The sequence below is a fragment of the Marmota flaviventris genome, chromosome X (assembly GCF_047511675.1).
Source record: "Marmota flaviventris isolate mMarFla1 chromosome X, mMarFla1.hap1, whole genome shotgun sequence".
In the NCBI taxonomy this organism is placed as follows: domain Eukaryota; kingdom Metazoa; phylum Chordata; class Mammalia; order Rodentia; family Sciuridae; genus Marmota; species Marmota flaviventris.
This window is the reverse complement of record NC_092518.1, coordinates 36,068,439-36,096,070: the sequence shown is the minus strand read 5'-3', so window position 1 is coordinate 36,096,070 and position 27,632 is coordinate 36,068,439. Positions and strand designations below refer to the sequence as shown.

Below are 27,632 nucleotides of genomic sequence, written 5' to 3'. Positions count from 1 at the left end.
GGATCAGTGGAAGCTTTTATTAAAATTACTTCAGAGTTCAACTTTACACTCTGCCTAATTTTGCTTCCCTCACTAGGAGTGTTGATCCCAAGAACACCCTCCCATTAACTTTTTGCAAGCATATCTCCATCTGAGTCCATTTCCTGGGAAATCCAGTGTGTGAAACACTATATCATGTGGAAAGCAGACTGTTAGGTGGCAAGTGAGGAAGCAAAAGACTAATTAGGAGGCCAATGCAGTTAGGTGTCCAGGCCAGAGACCCTGGTAGTTTGATGCAGAATAGACCTATTTATTAGATATTCATGGACATCCAGTGGAGATATCCAGTAGGCTATTGACTATGAATGTTGGTGTTCATAAAAAAAGATTGGGGCTGGTGGTAAGATTTGGGGAGCCATGGAATTGGTTATAAATATTGAACATCTTAGGATAAATCCTGAGAAACATTAGATGTGAAATGCCAATATATATAGTTAGCTTTCTGTATCTATGGGTTCCGTATCCACAGATTCAATGGATTAAAAATATTTTATTGATTGGGTTATTTGTTTTTTTTTTTTTTGGTGCTTAGCTTTTTGAGTTCTTTATATACCCTAGAGAGTAGTGCTCTATCTGATATGTGAGGGGTGAAAATTTGCTCCCAGGATGTAGGCTCTCTGTTCACCTCACAGATTGTTTCTTTTGCTGAGAAGCAACTTTTTAGTTTGAATCCATCCCATTTATTGATTCTTGGTTTTAATTCTTGCACTATAGGAGTCTTATTAAGGAAGTTGGGGCCTAATCTCACATGATGAAGATTAGGGCCTACTTTTTCTTCTATTAGACACAGAGTCTCTGGTTTAATTCCTAGGTCCTGGATCCATTTTGAGTTAAGTTTTGTTCATGGTGAGAGATAGGGGTTTAATTTCATTTTGTTGCATATGGATTTCCAGTTTTCCCAGCACCGTTTGTTGAAGAGGCTATCTTTTCTCCAATGCATGTTTTTGGCGCCTTTGCCTAATATAAGATAATTGTAATTTTGTGGGTTAGTCTCTGTGTCCTCTATTCTGTACTGTTGGTCTACCAGTCTGTTTTGGTGCCAATACCATGCTGTTTTTGTTACTATTGTTTGCGGAATGTTTTCTCTGATATAAGGAGGCTGATTCATAGTGGGGTAGGGAGAGGAAGCATGGGAGGAATAGACAAACTCTAGATAAGGCAGAGGGGTGGGAGGGAAAGGGAGGAGGCAGGGGAGTAGCAAGGATGGTGTAATGTGATGGACATCATTATCCAAAGTATATGTATGAAGACATGAATTGGTGTCAACATATTTTATATACAACTAGAGATATAAAAATTTTTGCTGTATATGTGCAATAAGAATTGTAATGCATTCCACTGTCATTTGTTTTTTTCTAAATCAATAAAATAAAAAAGAAAAAAATATTTTAAATGCATCTCTATTGAACATGCATAGACATTTTCCTCATCATTTTCTAAACAATAGTTATAACCACTATTCACATAGCATTTGCATTGTATCAGATATTACAAGCAATCTAAAGATAATAGAAAATATACAGGAAGGTATGCATAGGAATATGCAAATACTATGCTATTTTATATAAGGGATTTGAACATTCATAGATTTTGGTAACCATGGGGGTCCTGAAACTAATCCTCCATGGATACAAAGAGATGACTCCAAATGCTTAATTATAAACAACTCTAATCCTCAAAAGAAACAGAAATCTGAGAACTATCATCAATTATGTACTCAGACCATCATTCACTATTATTGTTTTTCAGTGATGATGATAGCCTAATGTTAAAAAGTGAGTACTTTTAAAAATATTTTAAAAACATTTCTGTTACATATTTATGGTGATTGAACTCCTGGTTAAACAATCTGCTGCTGTATTTATTTATGTATTTTTTTCTTGTCTGGTATTTCCCAGAGAGTTTGAGACAACATCTAGCAACACATGGGAATACAAAGTTAACAAAGCCAAAGGGGATGGTAGTTGAGCATTAAGTGGGTGAGAAGGTGGACAAGCAGGTGGGTACAAAGACAGACAGTTGTCTAGATCGGGAACCTGAGAGACTCCAGCAAGGATCCATTGATCAAGGGCTAAAATTTTCTTACTTCATTTTGTTGTATTCTCTGAAATACTACATCAGAAAGCCTCTTGGAAAGGAGAAGGAAGGGAAGGGAGCAGGGATAGAAATAGAAAAGATAGTAGAAGGAATAAGACATGAATACATGACCAGTTAAACTCCACATCACGTACAGCCACAAGAATGAGATTCTAATTAGAATAAGTTATGTTCCATGTATGCATCATATGTCAAAATACACTCTATTGTCATGTATATCTAAAAAGAACAAATAAAAAATTTAAGAAATGAATGGGTGTTTGTGTCAAATTCTTTTTCTGCATCCATTGAGATAATCATCTAATTGTTGCCCTTAAGTCTATTTATGCAGTGATTTACATCCATTGATTTGCATGTACAGAACCAGCCTTGGAGTTAGTGTGTTCCACTTTTTCTATGGCTTTGAAGTGTAACATTAAATTATTTATTTGGTATCTATATTTTGATATAGGAGCCTCATGCTATAAATTTTCCTCTTGGAACTGCCTTCATATTGTCTCAGAGATTTTGATAAAAAAATAATAAAAGAAAGCCTCTTGGAGTCTCTCCAAATATACATTGGGCTCACTAAGTGGCTTCCTGAAATGTGGCATGTTTCATCCTAGTATGAATGAACATCAAATTGGGGTCAGCCCAGGGAGAAATTCTACCCCAAAGATAGAATTCTGGGCAATGGCAACACAGGGTGATGGGAGGATATTGGGAGACACAGTGATTTCTCCTTCCACAACACCTTCTGGTCTCCTTTTTCTAAACAGTTCCTCAATGTCATCTTTTTCTCATGTCTCTCCTTGGCTTTCTGCTGGAGCACCCTTCTTCAGTGGGTGACCCTCCTTCTCAAGGTCCTGCCAACCTTTGGAAAGTGGATCTCAGATATGCCCAGTGCTTCCCAGGTTTAGCAAGGGCATGCTTAAAATAAAACCACACACATTTACTGGCTTGATTTCAGAAGGCTGGGTTCTCTATTTGCAAGGCTCTATGTGATATTGGATGAGTGAGAAAACTAGAATAAATATCAGAGAAATGGGAAGGCTGTGATGAATTCTATTGACCTTTTGTCCACCCAGAGACTGTGTCCCAAGAATCTTTCCCTGGGACTTGTACCTGCAGATCATGCTACTCCTTTTTATTGTGTATATTTAAGATATAAAATGTGATATATATATATATATATATATATATATATATATATATATATATATATATAGTGAAATAATTACTACAGTTAAGCAATTCACATAACCATCATTTTACTTATTTACCTTTTCTCTCTGCTTTTTTTCAGTTTTTTATTTGTTCTTTTTGGATATACATGACAGTAGAATGTATTTTGACATATTATACACACACATGGAGTATCACTTCCCATTCTTGTGGTTGTACATGATGTGGAGTTTCACTGGTCGTGTATTCATATATGAACATAGGAAAGTTATGTCCGAGTCATTCTACTGTCTTTCCTATTTCTATCCCCCCTCCCTTCTGTTCATTCCCCTTTGTTTAATCCAATGAACTTGATTCTTCTCTCCACCTCCTTATTGTGTGTTAGTATCTGTATATCAGAGACAACACTTGGCCTTTGGCTTTTGGGGATTGGCTTATTTCACTTAGCATGATACTTTTACCTTGCATATCCTCCCTGTTGTCAGTCTGAAGAATTTCTACATTTTGTATGTAGCAACTCGGTTCAAGAATTTCCTTCTTTAGGAAATCAAGGAGAGGAGGATCCACTGAGATTCTTCCCCCACCTCAGCCCATTGCAGTTGGCAATGTTAATTACATGTATGCCCATTTGACTTGGTATATTGACCAGATGGGCAGGGTCCACATGGGGTTGACAGGTACTTCCACTGAGAGTCTGCAGAGGTTAATGAGGGTGGATTCAGGAACCTCAGCTGGGCTATAAATAGTCATATTCAGCCGATGGGGAGAAGACTGGTCACACCTGTATGCTAACCATATCTCTGCCCCAGATGGGGGCTGCGGTGAGAACAGGGAAGTTAAGGTCCCCAGTGCCCATTTTCCCCCAGAGATGGGTCTCCTCAGGAGCAGGACTGAGGCTCCATGCCCAATAGCCTCAGCAGTCACCCCTCCCCCAGACTCTGTTCCTTGTGTGTAGGACTCTCCAGCCTGAGATTGCAAGTGTGTCTTGCCATAAATTTCCTCCTATAACCCTATGCCAATTCCTTGAGACAACCCAGATCTACATGCCTAAAACTCAGACTGAGGATGGCTGGGTCCTGATGTAGCAAGCCCACCTTCCTCCTGAACATACCTGACCACTGAGACTGTTATTTCCTGTTGCTTTCATTCAATCACCCTGGCTACCCCATCACGTTGTCTCTGACCTAGGAGAAGATATTGTGCCATCTATGGGTCCCTTTTCTCTGTCTCAGAGGGACTGTCTATGCAGAACTACTATTTTCCTGGATGCAAAGCCATGGAGGATATTATCTCTTGCATGCTCAAAAGCACCCACCTGATGCCAAACAACTCTCATGTCATTTCAGTATATCTTCTCTCTTTACCTAACCAGAATTTTCTATCATGAATTCATGTGTGTGGGTGGAGGTGAGGAGAAAGTGGGTACAGAAGAAGCCAGAGGCACCCTTCCTGGGTATGCTTAGTGTCAGGACTAGCCTTTGGAGTGAGCTGGAGTGAAACTGGATTTATTGTTTCCTCTCTGTGCTTGTTACTTTTAATTTGTTAACTTTATATTTCAGCCAGATACCCAGCTTCCCTTAGAGACTGGCCATGTCATAAATGATCGAATGAAATAAATAATAAATAAATGCTTCTCTCTTGGATTCCAATTTAAATCCAAGGAGCCCTGGTGAGATCTGAGGACTGGTCCTGTCAATTATTTCTTTCAGAATGACCTCCGGTTACTAATTGGCTCATTTAAATTCCTTCTTTTGAGGGCATGCTACAATGGAAGTAAAATAATTAAAGAGCAGCAAACTTGAATTTGTAGTTGGATATGTTTGAAGCTATGTCATTACCATTATGATACTGGGCACCATGTGAAATTGTGGTCCTGGGAAATGATAGTGGGTTTTAATTTTTCACATGCAAGTGATGTTTCGTAGTAAAACCTGAATATTAATGGTGATCCTTGATCTTTGCTTGCTCATATCTTTGTACCAAAAATACTGGCTTAAGGCAGTACTCACCAAAATATTTTGCATCCTATCACACAGAAAATAAATGATCGCATTTGTGTGGCACACTGGGTAAATGGATAAGATTACTGCATGTCTGAAAATGAGCATCCCAGGGTTGCAGCCACCTAAGACCCTGTGCCTCTGCCTGGAGGGTTGACAGACTCTAGGACTCTGCACACATATAAACTGTGTGTGGTGGGTCTTATCATTCGGGGGTATATTAAACAATCATTGCAACAAATTTGTAATTCCAAATCTTTATTGAGTAAGGGTAATAGCATTTGTAAGAGACCATGATGGAGAATTAATTATGGGGGTAGGGTTGTCATGAATGCATTTCTGAGGAAGTTTTATGTCATCAGTGACCTGAAATTTAGCTAAGTGAAGAATAAAGAAACTTCCAGAGAGGGAAAAAAAGAGACAGAAAAGATTGGATATATCTGAAGGGTCCGAGGCAGAGGGGAGTGCCTCAAGGCAAATGTAGGGAAGCAGGTGGGGGATAAAGCATGTAAGACCTTGGTGGCCACAGAGTGCCATCTACAAAATGCTGGGAGGGGCTGGGGTTGTGGCTCAGTGGTAGAGTACTCGCCTACCATGTGCAAGGCCCTGGGTTCGATCCTCAGCACCACATAAAAAAATAAATAAAATAAAGGTACTGTGTCCAACTACAACTAAAAAAAATTAAAAATTTCAGGGAGTAATTATTGAAGAAACTTGAGCTGGACTGATAGGATCAAATTTGTGTTTTTAAAAAGACCACTTGGGCTGTTTGGGTGGCATGATACAAGTAAATCCAGGGCATTTTGTCAAGAAATGAGTCACCAAAGAGATAGTAGAGTGGAATGAAGTAATTCAAAATGGTTTTTAAAAATAGGAGTGAACCACAAACCTCATTGTGTGTGTGTGTGTGTGTGTTGCCAACATTTATTGGCCCCAATAGCTTCACCTTCATTTTATTGAATGTTCAGAACAAATTAACAGCTCCATTTATAAGAAAATGTGTGTTCAATATCAAGATTCAAACTCAGACCTAGCTGACTCTATAAATCTTAACTCCTAACAATTTTGCTGTTCCTCAAAGGAGGCTACTTAACAAAGAATCTCTTTCTAAAGAAACCTCTTTGAGCTAACAAATCAAATGTGCATTTAGGAATAATAAATATTCCCAGTTGTATGTTAAATGCAAGAACCACACCAACATCCTTTTGTTTTTGTTATGGTCATTCTATCTGGAGCAAGTTGATATCTCATTGTGGATTTGATTTGTATTTACCTGAATGATTAGTGATGTGGAACTTTTTTTTTTCATATACTTGTCAGCCATTTGTATGTCTTCTCTTGAAAAATGTGTTTAGGTCTGTTGCCTATTTTTTGAATCAGATTATTTATTCTGGTTTCGAGTTTGGGGAATTTGTTGCTATTGTTGTTATTGAGGTGAGTTTGTTATATAATTCCAATACGAACTCCCATCATATATATGGTTTGCAAATATATTCTTCCATTCTGTATGTTGTGTCTTCATTGATTATTTTCTTTTCCTGGGCAGCTTTTTTAGTTCAATGCAGTTCTGTTTGTCTGGTTTTGCTTTTACTTCCTATGCTTTTGGGGTTTTATCCAAAAAACTCTTGCTTATTCCAATGCCCTAAATAGTTTTATCTATGTTTTTTTCTTGGTTGTTTCATAGTTTCAGGTCTTACATTTCAGTCTCCTGTGTTTATTACATTATTATTCAAAATAACCTGAAAAATGGAAACAACCTAAGTGTCCATCAATTGCTGATGGATAAAGAAAATGTAGAACATATACATTATGGAATACTATTTACCATAAAATGATTCCATCGCTTGCAACAACATGGTTGGAACTGGAGATCATTATGGTTTTCTTTTGTTTTTCTGTTTAATTGACACATAAAATTGCATATATTTATGGGGTACCATGTAATAATTTGAGTACACACATATACATTGTGTAATGTTCAAATGAGGGTAAACATATCTATCTTTTCAAACATATTATTTCTTTGTGGTGAAAAGCTTCAAAACCCTTTCTTTTAGCATTTTGGAAATATATAGTACATTATCCTTACTCATAGTCACACTAGTGTGCCATAGCACACCAGAACTAATTTCTCCTATATAACTGTAACAGTACCCATCTATCAACTTTTCTCCATCCTTCCCCCTACTTTACTCTCTCCAGATACTGGAAACCGCTGTTCTAGTCTCAACTTGTACAAGATCAACTTTTTAAAATTCCTCATATGAGTGAAATCATGTGGTGCTTGTCTTTCTGTGCCTGGCTTATTTCACAAACAGCTTAATATAATGACCTCCAGTTCCATCCATGTTCTGTTTGCAGCCTGGGGATGTGGCTTAGTATTAAAACAATTGCCAAGCATGTGTGAGGCCCTGGGTTTAATCCCCAGCACCACAAAACACCCAAAAGTTATACTGCTGCTCCACATCTGTGTGCCTGGAATAGTAGGGATTTGAAGGTAGGCCAATGCTAGCATTTAACTTTTGGATTTTACTAACATCAAGGTCCATATGGTAGGATGAATAATGACCATGTCAAAGATGTTCACATCCTAATCCTGGCACCAATGAACATGTTGCCTTATATGGCAAAAGGGACTTTGCAGATGTGATTAAGTTAAGGATATAAAATAGGGAGATTAAAGGGTCCCTACAGGGAGGCAGAAGGTTTTCAGTGAGGAGGGTTGAGACATCTGTGGAAACAAGAGATTGTAATGATGTTACCAGGAGCCAAAGAATTTTGGCAGCCTCAGAAGGATTGTCCCTGCTTACACCTTGATTTTAGTCCTGTAACACTGATTTTAAACATTTTTTTGGGGGGGAGGGATACCTGGGATTGAACCCAGGGGTGCTTAATCACTGAGCCACATCTCCCTAGCCCTTTTTATATTTTATTTTGAGACAGGGTCTCACTAAGTTGCTTAGGGCCTTACTAAATTGCTGAGTCTGGCTTTGAACTTGTGATCTTCCTGCCTCAGCCTCCCCAGCTGCTGGGACTATAGGCTTGCACCACTGTACCTGGCTTGATTTTAAATCTTCAATCTCCAGAACTGTAAGACAATAAGCTTGTGTTGTTTTAAGCCACTAGGTTTGTGGTAATTTGTTACAGAGGCAATAATATACTAATAAAGCCCATAAAATTAAAGTGGCTACCATAGCAAAGACATTGCACACACTGGGCAAACAGGCCAACTTTGTCCATTTTCTTAATGTAAATCTACTGCACTATCAGACATATGTGTATGTCTGACTGGGGATACACAGTTTACCAGCTGGGATATTGATCTTCCTGAGGGCAAACCTGCTGAATTTCTTTCTATTCCACTGAGAGCTCTTAAATGGAACCCCTGGGATTCAGGCACTGCTCAAGATACCAAGCACCGTTTCTTTTGCTGAGAAAAAACTTTTTAGTTTGAGTAAGTCCCATTTGTTGATTCTAGTTATTAACTTTTGTGCTATGGGAGGTAAATAGGGAGCCTACATCCTGGGAACAAATCTTTACTCCTCACACTTCAGATAGAGCCCTAATATCCAGAGTATACAAAGAACTCAAAAAATTAGACAATAAGAGAACAAACAACCCAATCAACAAATGGGCCAAGGACCTGAACAGACACTTCTCAGAGGAGGACATACAATCAATCAACAAGTACATGAAAAAATGCTCACCATCTCTAGCAGTCAGAGAAATGCAAATCAAAACCACCCTAAGATACCATCTCACTCCAGTTAGATTGGCAGCCATTATGAAGTCAAACAACAACAAGTGCTGGCGAGGATGTGGGGAAAAGGGTACACTTGTACATTGCTGGTGGGACTGCAAATTGGTGCAGCCAATTTGGAAAGCAGTATGGAGATTTCTTGGAAAGCTGGGAATGGAGCCACCATTTGACCCAGCTATTCCCCTTCTCGGTCTATTCCCTAAAGACCTAAAAAGAGCATGCTACAGGGACACTGCTACATCGTTGTTCATAGCAGCACAGTTCACAATAGCAAGACTGTGGAACCAACCTAGATGCCCTTCAATAGATGAATGGATAAAACAAATGTGGCATTTATACACAATGGAGTATTACTCTGCACTAAAAAATGACAAAATCATAGAATTTACAGGGAAATGGATGGCATTAGAGCAGATTATGCTAAGTGAAGCTAGCCAATCCCTAAAAAACAAATGCCAAATGTCTTCTTTGATATAAGGAGAGTAACTAAGAACAGAGTAGGGTCGAAGAGCATGAGAAGAAGATTAACATTAAACAGGGATGAGAGGTGGGAGGGAAAGGGAGAGAGAAGGGAAATTGCATGGAAATGGAAGGAGACCCTCAGAGTTATACAAAAGTACATACAAGAGGAAGTGAGGGGAAAGGGAAAAATAATACAAGGGGGACAAATGAATGTCAGTAGAGGGGGCAGAGAGAGAAGAGGGGAGGGGAGGGGAGGGGAGGGGGGATAGTAGAGGATAGGAAAGGCAGCAGAACACAACAGACACTAGTATGGCAATATGTAAATCAATGGATGTGTAACTGATGTGATTCTGTAATCTGTATATGGGGTAAAAATGGGAGCTCATAACCCACTTGAATCAAAGTGTGAAATATGATATATCAAGAACTATGTAATGTGTTGAACAGCCAACAATAAAAAATTAAAAAATAAATAAATAAATTTAATGAATTATGTTAATAAAATTTCAAATTTTATCACTTCAAAAAAAAAAAATACCAAGCACCGTTAGCTGGATGCTCTGGGGACTTCTAAGATGGTCCCAGTATAATGCAGTGTCTAAAACAAACATAGTTTGGGCTCCCAAAGCTTGAAGGGTCATGTAGATCTCTATTAGGCCACACATTCCTAGCCAAACTTAGGAAGTGTGGCTTTCTCCTCTCCTGACTTTTCATCTCCCTAGGCTGTCAGTGGAACTCTTGAAAATTCCTTCTGCTCTCCAGGTGCACTTCTCCACAGCCCCAAGATGCCTTTCAGAAATGTTTTCTTCTCCCCAGTCTCCCTCTCTGGCTTTTCCCAGATTATGTTCCTGCCCTTTCTACCGTGAAAGCAATTCCACCTCTCTCAATCAATTTCTCCCGTCAATTTTTTTCTTCATTCATTACATAGAGGTCAGGGAACCAAGTAACTCTAACAACAACAACAACAAAATCTTCTAGGGAGCATAGACCAGAAGAAATATTGTCAATATTAAATACTAATATTTTTGATCCATATCACCACTGACAAGAAAGTAAGTGATCACCAGCAGATGTATTTGGAAGAAATCCTGGGTGAAGGTTGACACCTTTGGCTTTTCACCAAGGACAAGACCGTCTCCAATATTTAGGATTTCCTTTGCGACGAAACAGCAGTGTTTGACCAGAAGATGGCGATCTTTTAAAACAAATTTAGGTGGTTGCCTAGCATGGGGACCTGGGATATAGTGAATCATAGTTGATAAAGATTTCCTGGTGCAGAGAAGGGCTGTGGAGACAGAGGAACAGCGAAAGACTGATGCAGTGAACTATGGTCAATAGGCAAATGAGACTTAACATTCATTACTTATTGATATTTGTTGTGATTTACCCTCTATCCATGCCATCTCTTTTTCCCCTTCCTCTGTTTTATGCAGGATCCTTACTGATTTGCCGTGTACACTGATGTTTATGAAGAACTGAGGCCATATTCTAGTAACCTCCCTTTAAGTCTCACTTTCCCTGTGTCCATAGTATCCTATGTTCTTCTGTAATAGCATCAACCAGAGGCCCAATTAATATACTGCTTGGTATCTACAATCAACTGTGCTCTATGAGGTGGGCTCTGTTTTGTTCACTGCTGAATCACAGCATGGTATGCCTTCCTAGCACATAGTAAGTGCTCAATAAGTATATGTTGAATGATTGTAAGAAATTCAAGGTTGTAACTGACTTGAATTTAAAAAGTGCTTTTTGTCTGCTTCCATTCTAAAAGGCCCATGGATGATAGCTGATTCTTACTGAGTGATTGCTGTATTAAACCTTAGCTACATTATCTCACTTTTCCCATGAACTCTATAAGGTTATTCTGAGACAGAGTAGCTAGCTATGGGTATATAAATAGTAAATGACACAAAGTTCAAGGGTACCCTTTTCACTTTGGTGGTATCAACCACCAAGATTCTCATTAGTGTGCCACTCTGTGGACCTTAAAGCACCTCCTACATTCTCCTCCTCTTTCCTTGTTCTCACTTTACCCTCCCCAATTGACAGAAAATGCCCACACCATTACGCCCCATCCCATTTCAGTCAAGGACCTCAGTGGTTCATGGAAAATATCTGAAGTCTATTAATAGGAAAGCCAGGTTCTTAATGAGGTGATTATAAAGAAATGTAAATAAATAATAGCCTTCAATCAATTGATTACAAGTACATTAAGTGAGGTCTTGCTAGAAGATTCCATGGCCCATCTTGAAGCAATGGTAAGGTTTTTACATGAGGCCTCCAAAATCTACCTTCAGAAACCTGACTCTAGTCCTTACCAGCTGTCACTTTAAGACCTTCCTTCACCTTTGAACTCTGAAGAGAATGGCCTGCTCAAAGAGGGGAACAAAGTCCTGAGTTCTGATCGAAGAAAGACAACTGTAGTTATTAACTAGTATCTTCCTTTGTTTTTGTCCTCTTCTACAATTTCTCAGTTTTTGGACATATGACATGTCTTGTATTTTAAAGGCCACTTTGGTGGAAAGCAGAATATAGTTTTAAAAAGTTAACCCAATGTTGATGTCCTGCTTACTAGAATTATATCATAGTCAGCACAGATGAAATGTTTACAAAAGAGTGGTGATTTGTATCTCATTTTGAGGATTTTTTTCTCTAAAAAAGTCTAGCACTGCCCTCATTAATCATGACATTGATATAGCAGGAGATATGGACAGGGGAAGGGATATTTCTTGAGGGCTTGCCTAAGAGGATTCCCCCCAATTTTTTGTTTTCCTGTCTGTGCCCTTCCAAACCAGGCTTCTCTTACTCTAAGTACTTTCATAAAATGGTTGCTGGAGATACTCATTTCTTGGAAAATCAAAGGCATCTGAAAATAATTTGTCATTCAAGTGATTCAAAACCCAACTTTATATTTATCAGGTACTTGAGGACAATTTGGATATGCAAGATAAGCCTTCAAATGTGTTTTGATTGGTCAGCAATCATTTAAAAGGATTTAAATACAAATGCTCTCCAAAGGGCAAATGCTTCCTGGGTCAGCCACAGTCCTCACCATTCCCTAATGTTCCCTGTCTATTTCTGTTCATTTTTAGTTGTCTGACTCAAGACATTGGATTTTGGACTGTTTTTTGTAAATGTATATTTTACCCTTTGATCTTTCTGTTAGTAATCAGTAGGTAAGGCTGCTTTATTGAGATAAAAATGGAATCATTTCCAGGGTTCCTATAATCCTGATATTTTTCTTTCATATAAAGAACAGTGCATCCAGGTGTGGTGGCATGTGCCTGTATCCCCAGCTACTCAAGAAGCCGAAGTGGGAGGATTAATTGCATACAGGAATTCGAGACCAGCCTGGACAACAGAGTCCTGTTTCCAGAAAATCCAATCTAAGAAAACGAGAGAACCAAGATATGCAAAGGCTGAATATCTTGCCCCTGCCATACAAACAGGAAAAAATAGAAATAGTACAAGCAACAAAATGCATAAATCACATTAATGCTGCCATGAAAAGAATCCTTAGAAGTGACGTAGGGCCAGACACAGTGGCACATGCTTGTAATCCCAGAGACTCGGGAGGCTGAGGCAGGAGGATTACAAGGTCAAGGCCAGACTAGGCAACTCAGCAAGACCTTGCTACAAAATAAAAATAAAAAGGGCTGTATATGTAGCTCGGTGGTAAAGCACCACCTGTTTAAATAAGACAAAAAGAAACCACTTAAGCAACTTACCCTTTCTCAAATGGAGAAATTGAGGCACAGAACCAAAGTGATTTGCTCGAGGTATCATAAGCTATTAGGTGAGAATCCTTGCTTTAAAATCTATACCTGTGTTCCAGTTGGGGAGACTACAGTATTCCAGACAACCTCAATATCACATAAGAGTCAAACCCAATGTTGAAAGTTACAGTCTCACATACCAAGTAGTTCTTTTTTAACTCTACTTTCAGTTAATTTTTTTAAAACAATTGTTCTTTTTAGGTATTTAAGTCTATCCTCCATGGACAACACCTCATCGTGACCTCCTGCTGCAAGAGGCCACCAAACCTTCTAAACAGCTCTTATCAACCAAACACAGGAGTCAGGTCTGAATTGGGGGGTAGTGCACTTTATTCACAAAAAACACAGTACCATACAGGCAAAATCTTACTTCATTGGCAAAACACAGACATATGCATACTCCCAAATGTAGCACTGGGGCAAACTTTAGACACAGAACATTATACACCAAGTTCACAATCAAACATGACATAGTTCACAATCCCTCAATATTTTTTTCTTCAGTGGAGTATGACACCTTATTTAACAGTTAACCATGACAAACAGATGAACTTCTTAAATCTAATTCTCGACCTAACTATGGAGTGAGGCCGACTCAGCCTTCAGAACTGTGTAGGGGATGCCTTAATGGAGCCAAGCTCTTGATTTATGGTATCTTCATGCTGGATGAGCTCATATATAGTAGGTGTTCTCAGCTCCTGTTTCAAATTTAGGCACATCCGGACTGGCATTCATTTTGATACCCAATCTGTAGTTCAACAGGGTTGATGTGATTAGGATAAATTAATTGGTTTTCTAAACCATGGGAGAAGAGGGTAAACTTCACACTCAGGAGGTCTTCGACATGCAAGATTTCAATATGTTAACAATCTGATTACTGTGAAAACTGTTACTGGTTCAGACATTTAAATCAACATTTCCCAAGGTGTGTCAGGACTGAGTTAATCAGTAAGTGAATAGAAACAACTGCAAGAGATTAGGGATGTGATTTCTCACTGCTATTTGATATAATATGCAGCATTTCCTTATGAACTGCAATATATCCAAGACATCAATGAAACTTTTAAGTTAGCAAAAAAAAATGCTTTTGAATTATAAAATAAAGAGTGGCAGAAAAATTTAGCTCTTTGCTCTTAGGATAGGCAAAGCTTTGGAAGACCTTAAGTCCTCATATCGGGATCCAGAAATGTAAGTTTGCTTTTAAGATAAGGTTAATGATGTAATAAACTCGAGTTGGATGAGTTCTTCAGGTATTCTTTAATTTTTCTTAAATAAAAATATATATTTTAACAAGAAGTATTTTATGGTTGAAATGTTTGGGAGGGGTTTCTAAAAACATGACAAGTCTTTCAAATGAGAAAGATAAGAGGTGGGCACTGTTCTGAGCCCACATTGCTCCTAAGATAGAGAACTCAGTCTTCATATGTAAAAATCACTCAATTTCATGTTTGTTATAAAACTTAATTAAAGCAAGGGAGGTTATCTTATAAAGCCCTTTCTGTATTTGACAGTCTCTATAAATAATAATCAGGGATTTTTTCATGTATATTCCAGTACTAGATAGAAATTGACATGCTAATATTTAACCATGTTTAAGACATGTAAGTGAAGGGATCTGTCTAATTCTATGGCCATAAAAACAAAAGGAAAATATATATGACTCTAGGGGTCTTCAGGTAGTAAAGAACCACATGAAATAATACTGCTTTCCTAAAACTGGTATAGTATGTTATCACTAATAGGGATCAACTGATGTCTAACCATGTTCCAAAGGGAAAAGAAGGTGCCCTTTGTAGTTGGTTTCACATGAAGCTAGTCAGGGAGGCCTCTTGCTGTGATTTTATTCTGCTCATCAAGTTAAACATTTGAACTCGGTAAACACTCTCCTCTGTAAGATGTAAAAGAGAAAAATGTACAAAAAAACCTAGCACTGAGGCTAGATGTCTAGAAAATTCACAGAAATTAGAAGTGGCCAGGAGATTCCTGGGGCATCAGACTGCAAGATGTCCCCATCCTGGTCTGAAGGAACCACATATCCCTGCCCCCACCGGCTTATCTACTTCCTTATGTAAAGTGGGAGCCAGTCACCCCCGAAGCTGTGAGGCTATGGGCTCTGTACCAACACTTCACCAGTGCCTAAGGACAGGCTAAGTCTTAACCTACTCCACTTTATTTCTGAAATCAGGTATTTTTTGTTAAAGGTAAGAAGAATGGGACACAAAAATTCTCATAAGCACATTACATTAACTTTTTGAAATTAAGAGAGCAATCACAAGGTTTTATTGTATCCATCAATACAAATTGGTCTACATAGACAAGATGAAGCTTGATCTTACTGAAATTAATTAGGTAATTCTTTGGGTTGTTCTTACTTTAATGCAGACAGACTAAACTGAGGAGGGTTAAATCAAGTGCACTTAAATGGCCTAATGACACAGCCTTTAGTTCTTCCACATTTTCCTTTTGATGGTGATGGTGATGGTACTGAGAAGAAGGATACAGAAGGCCAGAAGTTGGAACTTCATGACCGTGGCAGCAGCTTGGATTTGTACAACACAATCCAGAGGGCAGTTACTGAGGTGGAAATCCCGATGAGCTTCAGCAGGCCAGATATGGAAGGCAGGTTTCTCTCTAGGAAGGTGGTGGTGATTTCAACTGATGGAACATCCTAGATAATAAACACAAATCATTAGTAGAAAACTCTTCCACTCATAAAGAGAAAAAATATCTGTAATATCATGCATGGGTATACCTGTGAGTTTTATGACTAGTCTATGGATATGGACTAGCCAAACTTACCTTAGATTCAGGTTCTTGTGCCCATATATCTTTCTTAGCCACCTTCCCCAGAGCATTCAAGACCTGAAAGAAAGTGACCATGGTATTATGAAATGAGGTTGTATAGGTGTGTCAGATTCAAAGTCCTATTTATAGGCTATTAGATAAGCCCTATAAGTGAGGGGCACAGAAATGAATATTTTCTATTAGCAACCCACTTGAATCAAAGTGTGAAATATGATATATCAAGAACTATGTAATGTTTTGAACAACCAACAATAAAAATTAAAAAAAAAGAACTAGACAAATGAATGGCCAAAGGAAATGGGACGGACACACACACACACACCATGGAATATTATTCAGTTTTAAAGAAAAATGAAATCCTGCCCTATGTGACAATATAAATGAGCTTAAAGGACATTTTGCTAAAGGATATAATCTAGGCACAGAAAAACAAACATGTTCTCACTCACATGCAGAAGCTGAAAAAGTTTATCTTAGAGAATATGTAACAACAAATCCCACTATTATGTATAATTATAGTACACCAATAAAAATAAAGAAGTAGAGAGTGATACAGAGGCCACCAGAGGCTGAGAAGGGTTGAGGATAGAAGGGATAGTGAGAGAATGGATAGTGGATACCAAAATACAGTACAACAGGAGGACTAAATTCTAGTGTTTTATAGCACAGTTCAGTGAACATAATGATTTGCTATACATTCCAAAATAGCTAGATGAAAGGATTCTGAATGTTCCAAAGAAATGATGTCTGATGTGAAGGAAATGCTAATAACTCGAATTTGATCACTGCACACTGTATGCACACATAATATCTTACTACCCCAAAATATGTATAATTATGATGTCAGTGAAAAAAATGGGCAAATATATAGTTTCATGAAAACATCATTAATCCATCTAAAAATTTTTAAAAGAAGAACCAGGAAGACCAGATGCCAAAAATGCTGCTGAGACTCAGGAGGGAACACTTCAGCTTCCTCCCTTACCTCTCTAGCTGCACGTTCTCCGGCCTCAACAGCTCCTTCCATGTAGCCACTCCAGTGTGTAGCGGTTTCTGTGCCAGCAAAGTAAATCCTGCCCACTGGCTGGCGAATCACCCTATGAGGAAACAAAGAGGCCACACAAAGTTACCTGGGATACTACTGAGGGGAAATGAGCCAATGACTGCTCTCATTTACTTTGCAGAAGACAGGGAAACTCAAATTATTTACAAAACACAGCCCAAGGTAAAAGGTTCCTTAAAGGCTACTCCTTATTTCCTAGGCCTGTACATAAGGAGGCTGTCAGATCACCAATCTGTGAAGATGATGTTGACCTTTTTCAAGCTGGCCAGAATTGGAATGTGAGAACATGCATTCAGTCCACAATCGGATTTTTTTTGGCTGTGTGTCTCCTATTTTGTAGTTCATTCTGCTTCCCACACTGTTTTTCCAAGGGGGAACATTCTTTTTGAGATCACACATGGCCAAAGTCCAGTCATGCAGGTAGTCCCAGTGTATTAGGAGGGACTGTTGCACCAAGTGGGAAGATAGAAATGGACTGTAAATTGACTAATTCTGATAGAGGAGAGACATGAGGGATTACATACATGAGTTTGTTTCTTTAAATTACAACTTCTGTAAAGTTTCTCTGGACTTTCCTAGGGAATAGCTGAAGGCAGGAAATGGCCCTCCTCTTATAAAGAGGTCCTGCCAATGAAAACCAAGGAAGGGCTAGACCAAATAGGTAACTGTCCCATCCAGCCTTCTCAGGGTTGAATCCTGCCATTCATGCAGCCACTTTCATAAACGCTCTGAAGCTGCACACCCCACCCCACCCCACCCCACCCCAAAGACTTTCATTTCAACCCACTGGCACTTTTTTTTCAATTCAGGAACCCTGTGTTTCATCTCTTCCTGACCCTAGTCCCATCTTCTAGACTTCTACATCACAACAGAACTAATCCAATTTATAAACTCTGCTATCACAAACAAAGGCTGTTTGAACAGTTAACAAACAAGACAGGGCTGGGGGTGCAGTTCAGTGGTAGAGCACTTGCCCAGCATGTGTGAGGCCCTGGGTTTGATCCTTAGCACCACAAAAGGAAAAAGGCAAACAAACAAGCTCCCAAAAGGAAATGGTTAACAAATGCTTATTTCTTGTGGACAAACATGACCTAGTGTTAACTTTCTGGCTTTTTTGTCTGGAAACCAGATGAAGGTATAATGCTACAGATGTGACCAGGGAATACTGCTTATGCTAAAAATGTTACCTTACCCATTCCCACATTGGTAAACTGCATTCAGGCTGAAAGGATTGGGAATGAACTGTAAATACCTGGAGGGAGACTGTCACTGTGGGCTTCCTTGAGTGTGGTGTCTCTTCTAACTGAGCAAGTGACCCTGGGCTCTATGCCTGTGACACATAGTGATAATGGCTTCTATGGATCAAGGGGCTTCTAAGTCAAAGTGGATCCTTGCACCTCCTGCCTCCACCCCAGTGAATCTCATCTCCTCATCACTTGCTATATACAGCAAGGATGTGTGATAGTCCTCTGTTGGCCAGACAGATATATTGGATTAATGCATTGAAAGTCCTTCTGTATAGACTGGTGTCAAGGAGCCTAGGGTGGTAGTGTGAGACTAAATGTTGATCTGAACTCAAGAAGGCCCCTTGAAGGACAGTGCAGTTTGCTTCATTCTCACAAATATTGCTGACTAATCCCAGCTACTCAGAGACTGGAGCAGAAGGATCACAAGTCTGAGGCCAGCCTGTGCAACTTAGGGTGACCCTGTCTCAAAAACAAAACAAAAAAGCCCAAACAGAAATTAAAAAAACAAAAAAACAAGTACTGTTGACACCTGAAGTTCTTCCCTGTGCTTGGCTATTGTCTATTTGCTGATATCCTTGTTTTTCCAGAGACATTCAGAAAGATACAAACTATCTATCTAGGGCATTAGAAATAGGAATGACAGCTATTTCTAGAATTCTCATTGAATACTGCTTCTGTTAAATGTGATACAGGTCTTATAATAACTGGTGTAGTGCTTGGGCAGTACCTTCCATATTGAGTCATGATCCCAGGGGGGAAGTAGGCAGTGTAGCACCCTCCAGAGTACTGCTCCTCACACCAGTTCTTCTCTTCATAATGCACTGGCTGAAGTTGGTAGGGAGAAAATTCCAAAGAGAAAATGAAGCTGAAATGCTATAAGTCACAATGAAGGCTCTTACATGTTTTACTTTATCAAAAATTTCACAGAGAAAAAGACAATAACCCTGTTTTTGTAACTTGCTGAAGAAGAAACAGGATATTATCAAGTAATAGCCTTTTGTGAGGTACCAAGTTGCAAAACATGGACATTATGACTTTTTTCAATCTCTCAACTAGGGAAGACAAAGTATCTCAACATCTGGGAATGAGGGCATCTTCATGCTGATGCTGAAGAATTTAGAGCTAAAACTTTAGGGAAATCCATCAATGATCAGCTTGTGGAAAGATCTGCTTCAATCTCTGGAGTTCAACAACAACAGACTTCACTTCCTTATCTACCCAGGTGTTTCTGCTGCAAAAAAAGTTGTGAGGGAGGAAGTAGAAGACAGTCATAGTATCTAAGAAAGGATTTGGTCAGAATCCCTTCCCAAAGCTGGAAAAATGAATGTTGGAATTCTTGCTAAAAAGGGGAACAATTAAGATGTAAAATGCTCTTAGAGGACATGAGAGAATCTTCTCTGAATTCCATAATACACTATGAAAATGTATCATTTAATTAATTTACAGATAACCCCTCAAAAGTGCCCCCAGCTATCAGTGGGTTCTTCAAAAGTCATTTCCCTCTCCTGATTGCTTTCAGTGGTAGATTAAAAGCACTGAAATTTCTAAATGAGTTGTGAATTGAGTTGCACATGTAAAACTAAATTATTATGACTTTGACCTAGGCAGAAAGTTTACATTCACTGTTCTGTCTTGTATGTATTACTAATGTATTCACCAACAGAAGATGACATATTTGGGGTTTTCTTTCACATCTGGCAGTTGACACTGACTGACATGAGGGCAGGACCTCTGTTCTGAGAACCAATCTCTCCCATCCTTAACATAATTCCTGCCATGCCAGGCTGTCATCACACTTTGATGATAGTTATTCAGCAAACATTTAAACTGCACAAGAGAATTACAGCTTTGAAATTCCATGCACCTGACACCAATTTTAATGGCCTTTTTTTTTAACTGCTAAAGTTCATCTTTCAAGTTAAGAATAATTCTTCTTAACTCTCTTCATAAGACTGTCAGGAATCCAGAATCTGCTTTGCTTTACCAATTCCAGTGAGCAGAGCACAGCCTGTTAGGGACTAAACCTTGGGGTTTTCTTACTTGTAATGCTTCCTCAGATCCCAGCACTTTGGCATACAGCTCACAGATTTTCCTTTTCCTATTAAAAAAAAAAAAGGAGCCAAAAAGGTTGTTAAGGAAGTAATAACCGATAGGTACAGAGTAAATACAGTGAGGTCCAGGGCATTCACCAATGAACCAGATTTATTACAGAAAAATGAAACTCAATGGCCTCCTGTTACTATACAAAGCAAACAGTTCAATGAATCTCTGTACTCAGATTAACTTTCTCTGCCTCGATAGTCATTTGAAAGAGTCAATAGAATATTCCTTTTTTTTTTTTTACATTTCTGCCTCTTTTACTATCTATTACAATATCTGAGATAAAAATGGGTAAAATAAGATTAAATTTAACTTAATCTTAGGGATTAATTCCATATAACTTTTCTGGAATATATAGAATTCTAGAATGATCCTATCTGTAAATATGTAGTTCATATGATAGCAAGTCCTTTAACTCTCCTATTCTTGTTTTGTAAATATCTGAAAACAAATAATACTCATTTAGTATTTTAAGCATAAAGTATGCTATTCTGAGAGAGACTTACAGTCATTTCAGTCTAGTAATCTGTAACTTGGATAGAATGGTCTGTGGACTAGGACACTGTGTTAAAGGGTATCTGGGGGATGGACACAATACACTACATGATGATACCTCAAAAAGTCTTTGGCTGGGCTGGAGTTGTAGCTCAGTGGAACAGTGCTTGCCTAGCATGTGTGAGGTACTGGGTTCGATTCTCAGCATCACATACAAATAAATAACATAAAGGTCCATCAACAACTAAAAAATATTTTTAAATGTTTTTAAAAAGTCTTTGGCTATCCTCATAATTCATGACATAGACGAAAAGTATACAACATGAAATGTATTATGTCTGAAAAATCAGTAGCTATATTTACCTAAAGTTTTCTTAAAAGGAAAAAAAAACATTTTAAACTCACTACTCCTGCTTAAAAAATTTTTAAAAAGGTCTAATTATTAAACTCACCATTTGTAGAAATTAATGGTTCTATTTCAGGATTTGTTTGAATAGGTTCACACTGAACCAATTACATACTATTTATGTTTCCTTTTTTACTTTTGTAAAATAGTTTAAACATGTGAAACTGTCCTTAAAATATTTGTTGAAGACTAACAATCAACTGGAAAATATTCATTAAAAATGGGGCAAAAAGTTTAATTCAAATCTGTAAGATAAGCATAAAATGCATAACTAAAAATAACCAATAAAATCTGACAAGATGAATGGCCAAAAATATTCGGGGGGGGGGGGAGGTCAAGAATATTAGTAATAAAAGAAATAGATTTTAAAGACACTATTTTATCTTGCCAATTACATTAGAAAATATTATTAAAACATGCTCCCAATTTCTCTAAATAATCTGGGAAACAATGTCAACTTATAAATTTATATAAAGCCTTCTATACATTTATACAACTCTTAGAACATCCATCTCATAAGTATAGAGGATTAAATTAGGAGGAATAGATGGAATTCTAAATAGGACTTGCTATGCAGTTTTCCCATGGAAGGTTTTAAGGAAGAGACAAATGCCACTCCTGACATGATGTCACACAGCATGGGGTGAATATTTAAATTCCAGGACACATCGAAAATCATAAAGGTAAGAAGTCTCAAGACTACTGTCCACCTGTCTCTCTCAGTCTAATCTGTGCTATTCATTTCAGAGATTAGGAAGCTGAGACTCAGTGAGCTGCTGAGACTTATTCAGCATCATTCAGCTAATTAATGGCAGGGTGAGGCTCTACATTTCTGAGCATCCTGCTCATAGTAGATGCTCAATAAATGTGTGTGGAGAATCAAAGTCCATGCTTAGCCTAGTGTGAGACCCTCTCCTCAACTCTATGAAGAGATGAATGATTCTTATCTACTACCAAAGAGTGTTACAAGCAATGATTCAGATATTTTAAATCAATTAAAAATTAAGGATATTAATAGGCAGTATTCTAAAATGTTTAATGATGCTTAGCTTATTTTTTGGACACATAATAAAATCTTTATTAAAGCAGAGTGAAACCCAAAATTCAATCAACCTCCTTTCAGTTAAATTTTTAACCATGAATGATAAAACCAGTTATAATAGAAATACAAGCCATTTAGTGTGCTTTACATATATTATTAGATGAGCCAAGGACAGGTCACACAAATACATCAGGGAATTATCATTCTCTTCCCATCTTCCCATTAGAATTAAATTTTTATGGGGGGGGATATATGTAAGGCAAGGATATTAAAACAATGCATTTTTTCCTTTTTCAGTGCTGGGGATAAAACCCAGGGCCTTGCACATGCAGGGCACATGCTCTACCACTAGGCTACCACCCCAGGATGGAGCAATCCATTTATTCAATCAATGCATTTATTTGGCTTAGCTCTAAAATCAATAGAATGTATTTTAAATTAAGGCCTAAAGAAGTCACTGTGCAAATCATCTTGTTGAATTTATCCACTGGCTTTTATATCTGGATACTCAATCAACTGAAAAGCTTGTTAAAAATACAAATACTCGGGTTCCTTGAACCTTGCACCTACTGGATCATAATCTTACAGGCCTCAGAAAAATATATCTTCTAAACATCTTTTGGAAGATTTTGAGGCAGTCAGTTCTGGAAGCCACTGTTCTCATCAATGATATATTCAGTAAGGTTTTTGCCTCACAAAAACTTTTGAGAAGTTGAGCCACTGTGTAGAATCAAAACCAAATGCCTACCTCCAGGCTGGTATTTATTTTATTATTAATAAGGAGGGAAAGCAGGAAATCCAAAAGAAAATGTCAAGCTCAGAATGATGTAATGAAAAAGAGTATGTGTTATCTGCTATTCCTGTTGCAAGTTAGCCGCTATGGTTTGAATACGTATATTCTCTAAAATTCATGCATGTTGGAACTTAACTTCCAAGGTGATGGGATTAAGAGGTGGGGCTTTTGGGGATGTGATTAAGTCACGAGGGCTTTGTCTAGGTTATAGTTTTTATAATTTTCCTTTATTCATCTTACAGAAAAACTCTACCTCTCAACCATTATAAAGAAATACAAATGTGTAAAATTGAGTTAAAATACACATATGGGCAAAGGGGCCATAGCAAAATACAGAAAGGTTGATTTGTTGGGCTGAGAATATTTGTAAAATATTATGTTTTTCCTGATGAAATTCTACTTTGTTAGTGCAATGAACACAATATAAAGCTTGCCTTTTGTCTATTTTCAGATTGTTATGGTTTGGATGTGAGGTGTTCCCCAAAAGCTCATATGTGAGACAATGCAAGAAGGTTTGGAGGAGAAATGATTGGGTTGTGAGAGCCTTCACCCAATCAGTGAATTAATCCCTGATAGGATTAAATGAGTGGTAAACACAGGCAAGTGGGGTGTGGCCAGAGAAAGTGGCTCATTGGAGGCATGGCTTTGGGGTACATATTTTGTTTCTGGAGAGTAGAGTCTCTTTCTCTACTTTCTGATCATCATGTGAGCTATTTCCCTCTGCCACACTCTTCTGCCATGATGTCCTGCCTCACCTCGAGACCCAAGGAATGAAGCTGTTCTTCTATGGACTAAGACCTCTGAAACCATGAGCCCTCAAATAAACATTTCCTCCTCTTTAATTGTTCTGGTGGAGACCTTTAGTCACAGAAGAAAAAAAAACTGACTAAAACACAGATATAAATGCTTTACCTTATTTCTTTGTGGAGCTTAGCAAGTCGATCAGCTTTCCGGGCAAGGATGAAGCTGGAGAGAGAGAGGGCATACTTGAATATCAGGTTACAGTCTTTATGCATTGTCCCTTCTCAAGTCTTTTATTACTGCTATCTACTCAATATTAATGAACTCTCCCAGACCCTCCTATATTAGTGCAAATACCATGTTATCTTCAGTCTCCCTCTGTGTCCAAACCCAGATAGGCTTGTTATGGGCCAGGCTATATGGGCAATGACCAAACAGACTCCATTTTACCCTGAGACTCCATATCATGTAAGAAATGCTTCTCCCATGAAAAAGCCCCACCTCTGTACCCATAACAGTTGTTTAGCATAGCATGTTTGGAAACACAAAATGGCAATTCTTATACAATGGAAAATTATTCTCTTAAGTTTCCACTTTTTTTGGGCAATGTACCTTGTTAGAGATTGATTGTCTAGACATTAGTAACCATTCTCTAATGTGTACTGAATTAGGGTCATTTTGACCCACCTCCCTTCTGCTTGCTTACTGCTATGCCAACCTGGAAAGTCCTATAGGAAATACCAATGTACCCATTGCATTGTCTCCCTAACTGCCCAATTCATCTTCTATACCTGCTTGCTTGCAGCTACATCAACCCAGATATGGTTTTTGCCTTTAAATATCCTAAAATTCTCAGGTTCAGGGCTGTTCCTTGCAGAGACAGTTACGGGTCCTGTGGGGAATAGTCACCAGCAGCCGACTAAATAAAAACTCTTCAATTTGGACAAAACTGGGACTTGTTGTGTTTTCTAAGTCCCACAACAGGCTGAGCTCCTAAATAAAAGGTCAATTCTTACTCAATATTTTGCTTGTAAAATTTATTACATTATTTTGTATACAGTAGGAAATCAAAGGTTGGACGAATTAATGTTGCACTAAATAATTACATTGGCAATGATTATTGTCTTCTGTCAAATACTTGGTAAAAGCTGGACAAAGAAATGTTAATATGTGTCTGTAGTGGATTCCAGGGTGGTATCCCAGGTTCCCCTTTCAGGACTTTTACTTGGTAACCTTAACTCACAGTGGAAACCTTCACCAACACTTATACTCAGCAGGAGAGAACTGCCTTAATCAAGTTTCTGCCCTTCCTCAATGGCCATCTCTGGGATGGGGTGGGTACCAAGGCTCATCCCCACACCTCATTTCAGAACAACTCTGAAGGGCCATCCCAGCTCCAGAATTTTCCATGAGATTGAGGACATCTTTGTTGAGATAAATCTAGAGCCCAACTTCTCCCTCTGCCTGATTCCAATTCCCTCTCTTCCCCCATAGGTAGTAACTCCTAGGGCACTTCCCAATAAATCTCCGGTACCCAAATTTCTATTTTCAAGTTGACTTCCTAAGAAATGGATCTAAAACAGTCCCCCAATAAAGGAACTCAGTAACACCCAGATATAATCTGTCTGCTTTCCTTTAATTGAACAGATTCTATTATACCAATATTACTGATTATATATATATATATATATATATATATATATATATATATATATATATATATATATATATATTAAAGAATTGAATGTGACATGAAATTCTTAATCCCAGTACTATTAGAAAGCTTTCAAAAATCCACGTGAAGGCTGTGGATGTAGTTCAGTGGTAGAATGCATGCATAGCATACACAAGGCCCTGTATTTAATCCCAGGAACCACATACATGCACAAATCTAAATGAGCCATAGAGCAATGAAATTATTTCTCCATTTAAAAAAGATTTTATAGGGCTGGGAATGTAACTCAGTGACATAAGGCTTGTCTAGCATGTGAGAGACCCTGGGTTCCATCCTCGGCAGTGCAAAAAAAATCTTTAAAAATTATATTTCTTTGGTTCCAAATCTGCCAAAAAATAGATTAGAGCTAAAAACAGTATTTCTTCCTGTCCCCACCTCCAAGTTAAACTGTTCCTCAATTGGATTGGCAATTCCTTTAGGGTTGTGATTTGTGATCATTCTGGGAAGCAAAGACACAAAGTATGTTAACTCACAGAACAATATTTCTGAAGAAGCTGTGGACTATTTAAGAAATTTAAACTACTGAATTTTATGGGATATAGTCATAACTTTATTTGACTTAACCCTTAAGTTATGACTCACTAGCAAAGATTTTAGTTAAATTTTAGGTTTAAGAAAGAATCAGTAAGGTTGGGCCTATAAAATATTTAAAAGAAAACCACCACGAATATCAAATGAAAGTTTAAATGACTTATCTGAAAGCCCTTTAGTCAACTCATCATATGTTTTTATAATCCCTTTCCCAAAGAGCAGTTAGTGTTGACTATTTCGATCAAATCTCAAGTCATGCATGAAATAATCTCTTATCTAATTATGCACAAATATTCTTCAACTTTCACTGGTACTTTATTGTGGAAATCATGCATGCTCTCTTTGTGTTGAGGACATTTCACAGTCTAAAGTACAAGTTTGTTTACAGTTTTCCAAAAGGTGATAATTATTACAGACACAGTGCTAGGCAATTGTCACCTCTGTCTTTGAGGCTTTCTTGGCCAAGTGCAAAGAGCAAGGTGGAGGCAATATATTTTCAATGCTTTAATTATCAAGAACAAAGTTCTGGGTGGAGTAACTGTCCCGATAAGACAAGGGAGAAGCTGGTCAACAGGCATAAAAGAGAATAGACAATTTATCCTCAACCTTATAAATTCATAGTTGGGACAGACTTATGTAACAAAAGATAGATTAACAAGAGAAAAATAAGCAAGTTTATTAACCCTGAAGTACACATCACATGGATCAAGGTAGTGGTTTGAGTCTAGCTTATATAATTATACCTAATGAAGATCAACAAATTTTAGAGACAAAGGAAAGCTTCTAAAGGGAGCATGCCTACAATGGGAAGATAAATATATGGGAAGACACTAATAAAATAAAGTATACTTGCAGATTTCTCTGGTTCTGTCTCTGAATTGATGAAGGATTGTCTCCATTGAAGGATTTATGTCCTATCTATAGGGGGAGGACAGCGAGACCTTTTGTTTTTGTAAATCTCTACCTTGTTCTTAGGCAAACAGAGGAAAGGCAGAGAGCTCTCTTATATCTTAATTGTCTTCAGCTAATGACCCTTCATATTTGGGGGAGATGTATTCTGGTCTCCCACAGATATAAAGTTTCAGATAGACTGGAGGAATAAGGTCTGAATAGTAGGATAATTGTGATTCAGCAGGCTGAGGCAGGAGAATTGCAAGTTCAAGGCCAACCTTGGCAACTTAGACCCTGTCTCAAAATAAAAAATAAAAAGGGCTAGGAGTATAGTTCAGTGGTAAAGCACCCTTGGTTGAAGCCCCACTATTACTACTACTACTACTGCTGCTGCTGCTACTACTACTACTACTGTACTACTACTACTACTACTACTACTACTACTACTACTGTATATTTCAAAACACCTGAAAGAGAGGATTTTA

The 27,632-nt window shown here is 38.1% G+C and overlaps 1 protein-coding gene across 1 annotated transcript in view; it reads right to left on the bottom strand.

Moving 5' to 3' along the window:
• Positions 1 to 15,546: 15,546 nt before the first annotated feature.
• Maoa (monoamine oxidase A) overlaps positions 15,547 to 27,632 on the bottom strand; it is a 69,704-nt gene continuing 57,618 nt past the window's right edge. Inside the window, exons 10-15 of the mRNA XM_027927355.2 lie at positions 24,162 to 24,215; positions 20,454 to 20,511; positions 19,141 to 19,238; positions 17,089 to 17,200; positions 16,098 to 16,160; positions 15,547 to 15,966 (exon numbers count right to left, since the gene is read on the bottom strand). Coding sequence (XP_027783156.1) covers positions 15,820 to 15,966; positions 16,098 to 16,160; positions 17,089 to 17,200; positions 19,141 to 19,238; positions 20,454 to 20,511; positions 24,162 to 24,215 — 532 coding nt within the window. The 3' untranslated portion in view covers positions 15,547 to 15,819. The remainder of the gene's footprint in view (positions 15,967 to 16,097; positions 16,161 to 17,088; positions 17,201 to 19,140; positions 19,239 to 20,453; positions 20,512 to 24,161; positions 24,216 to 27,632) is intronic.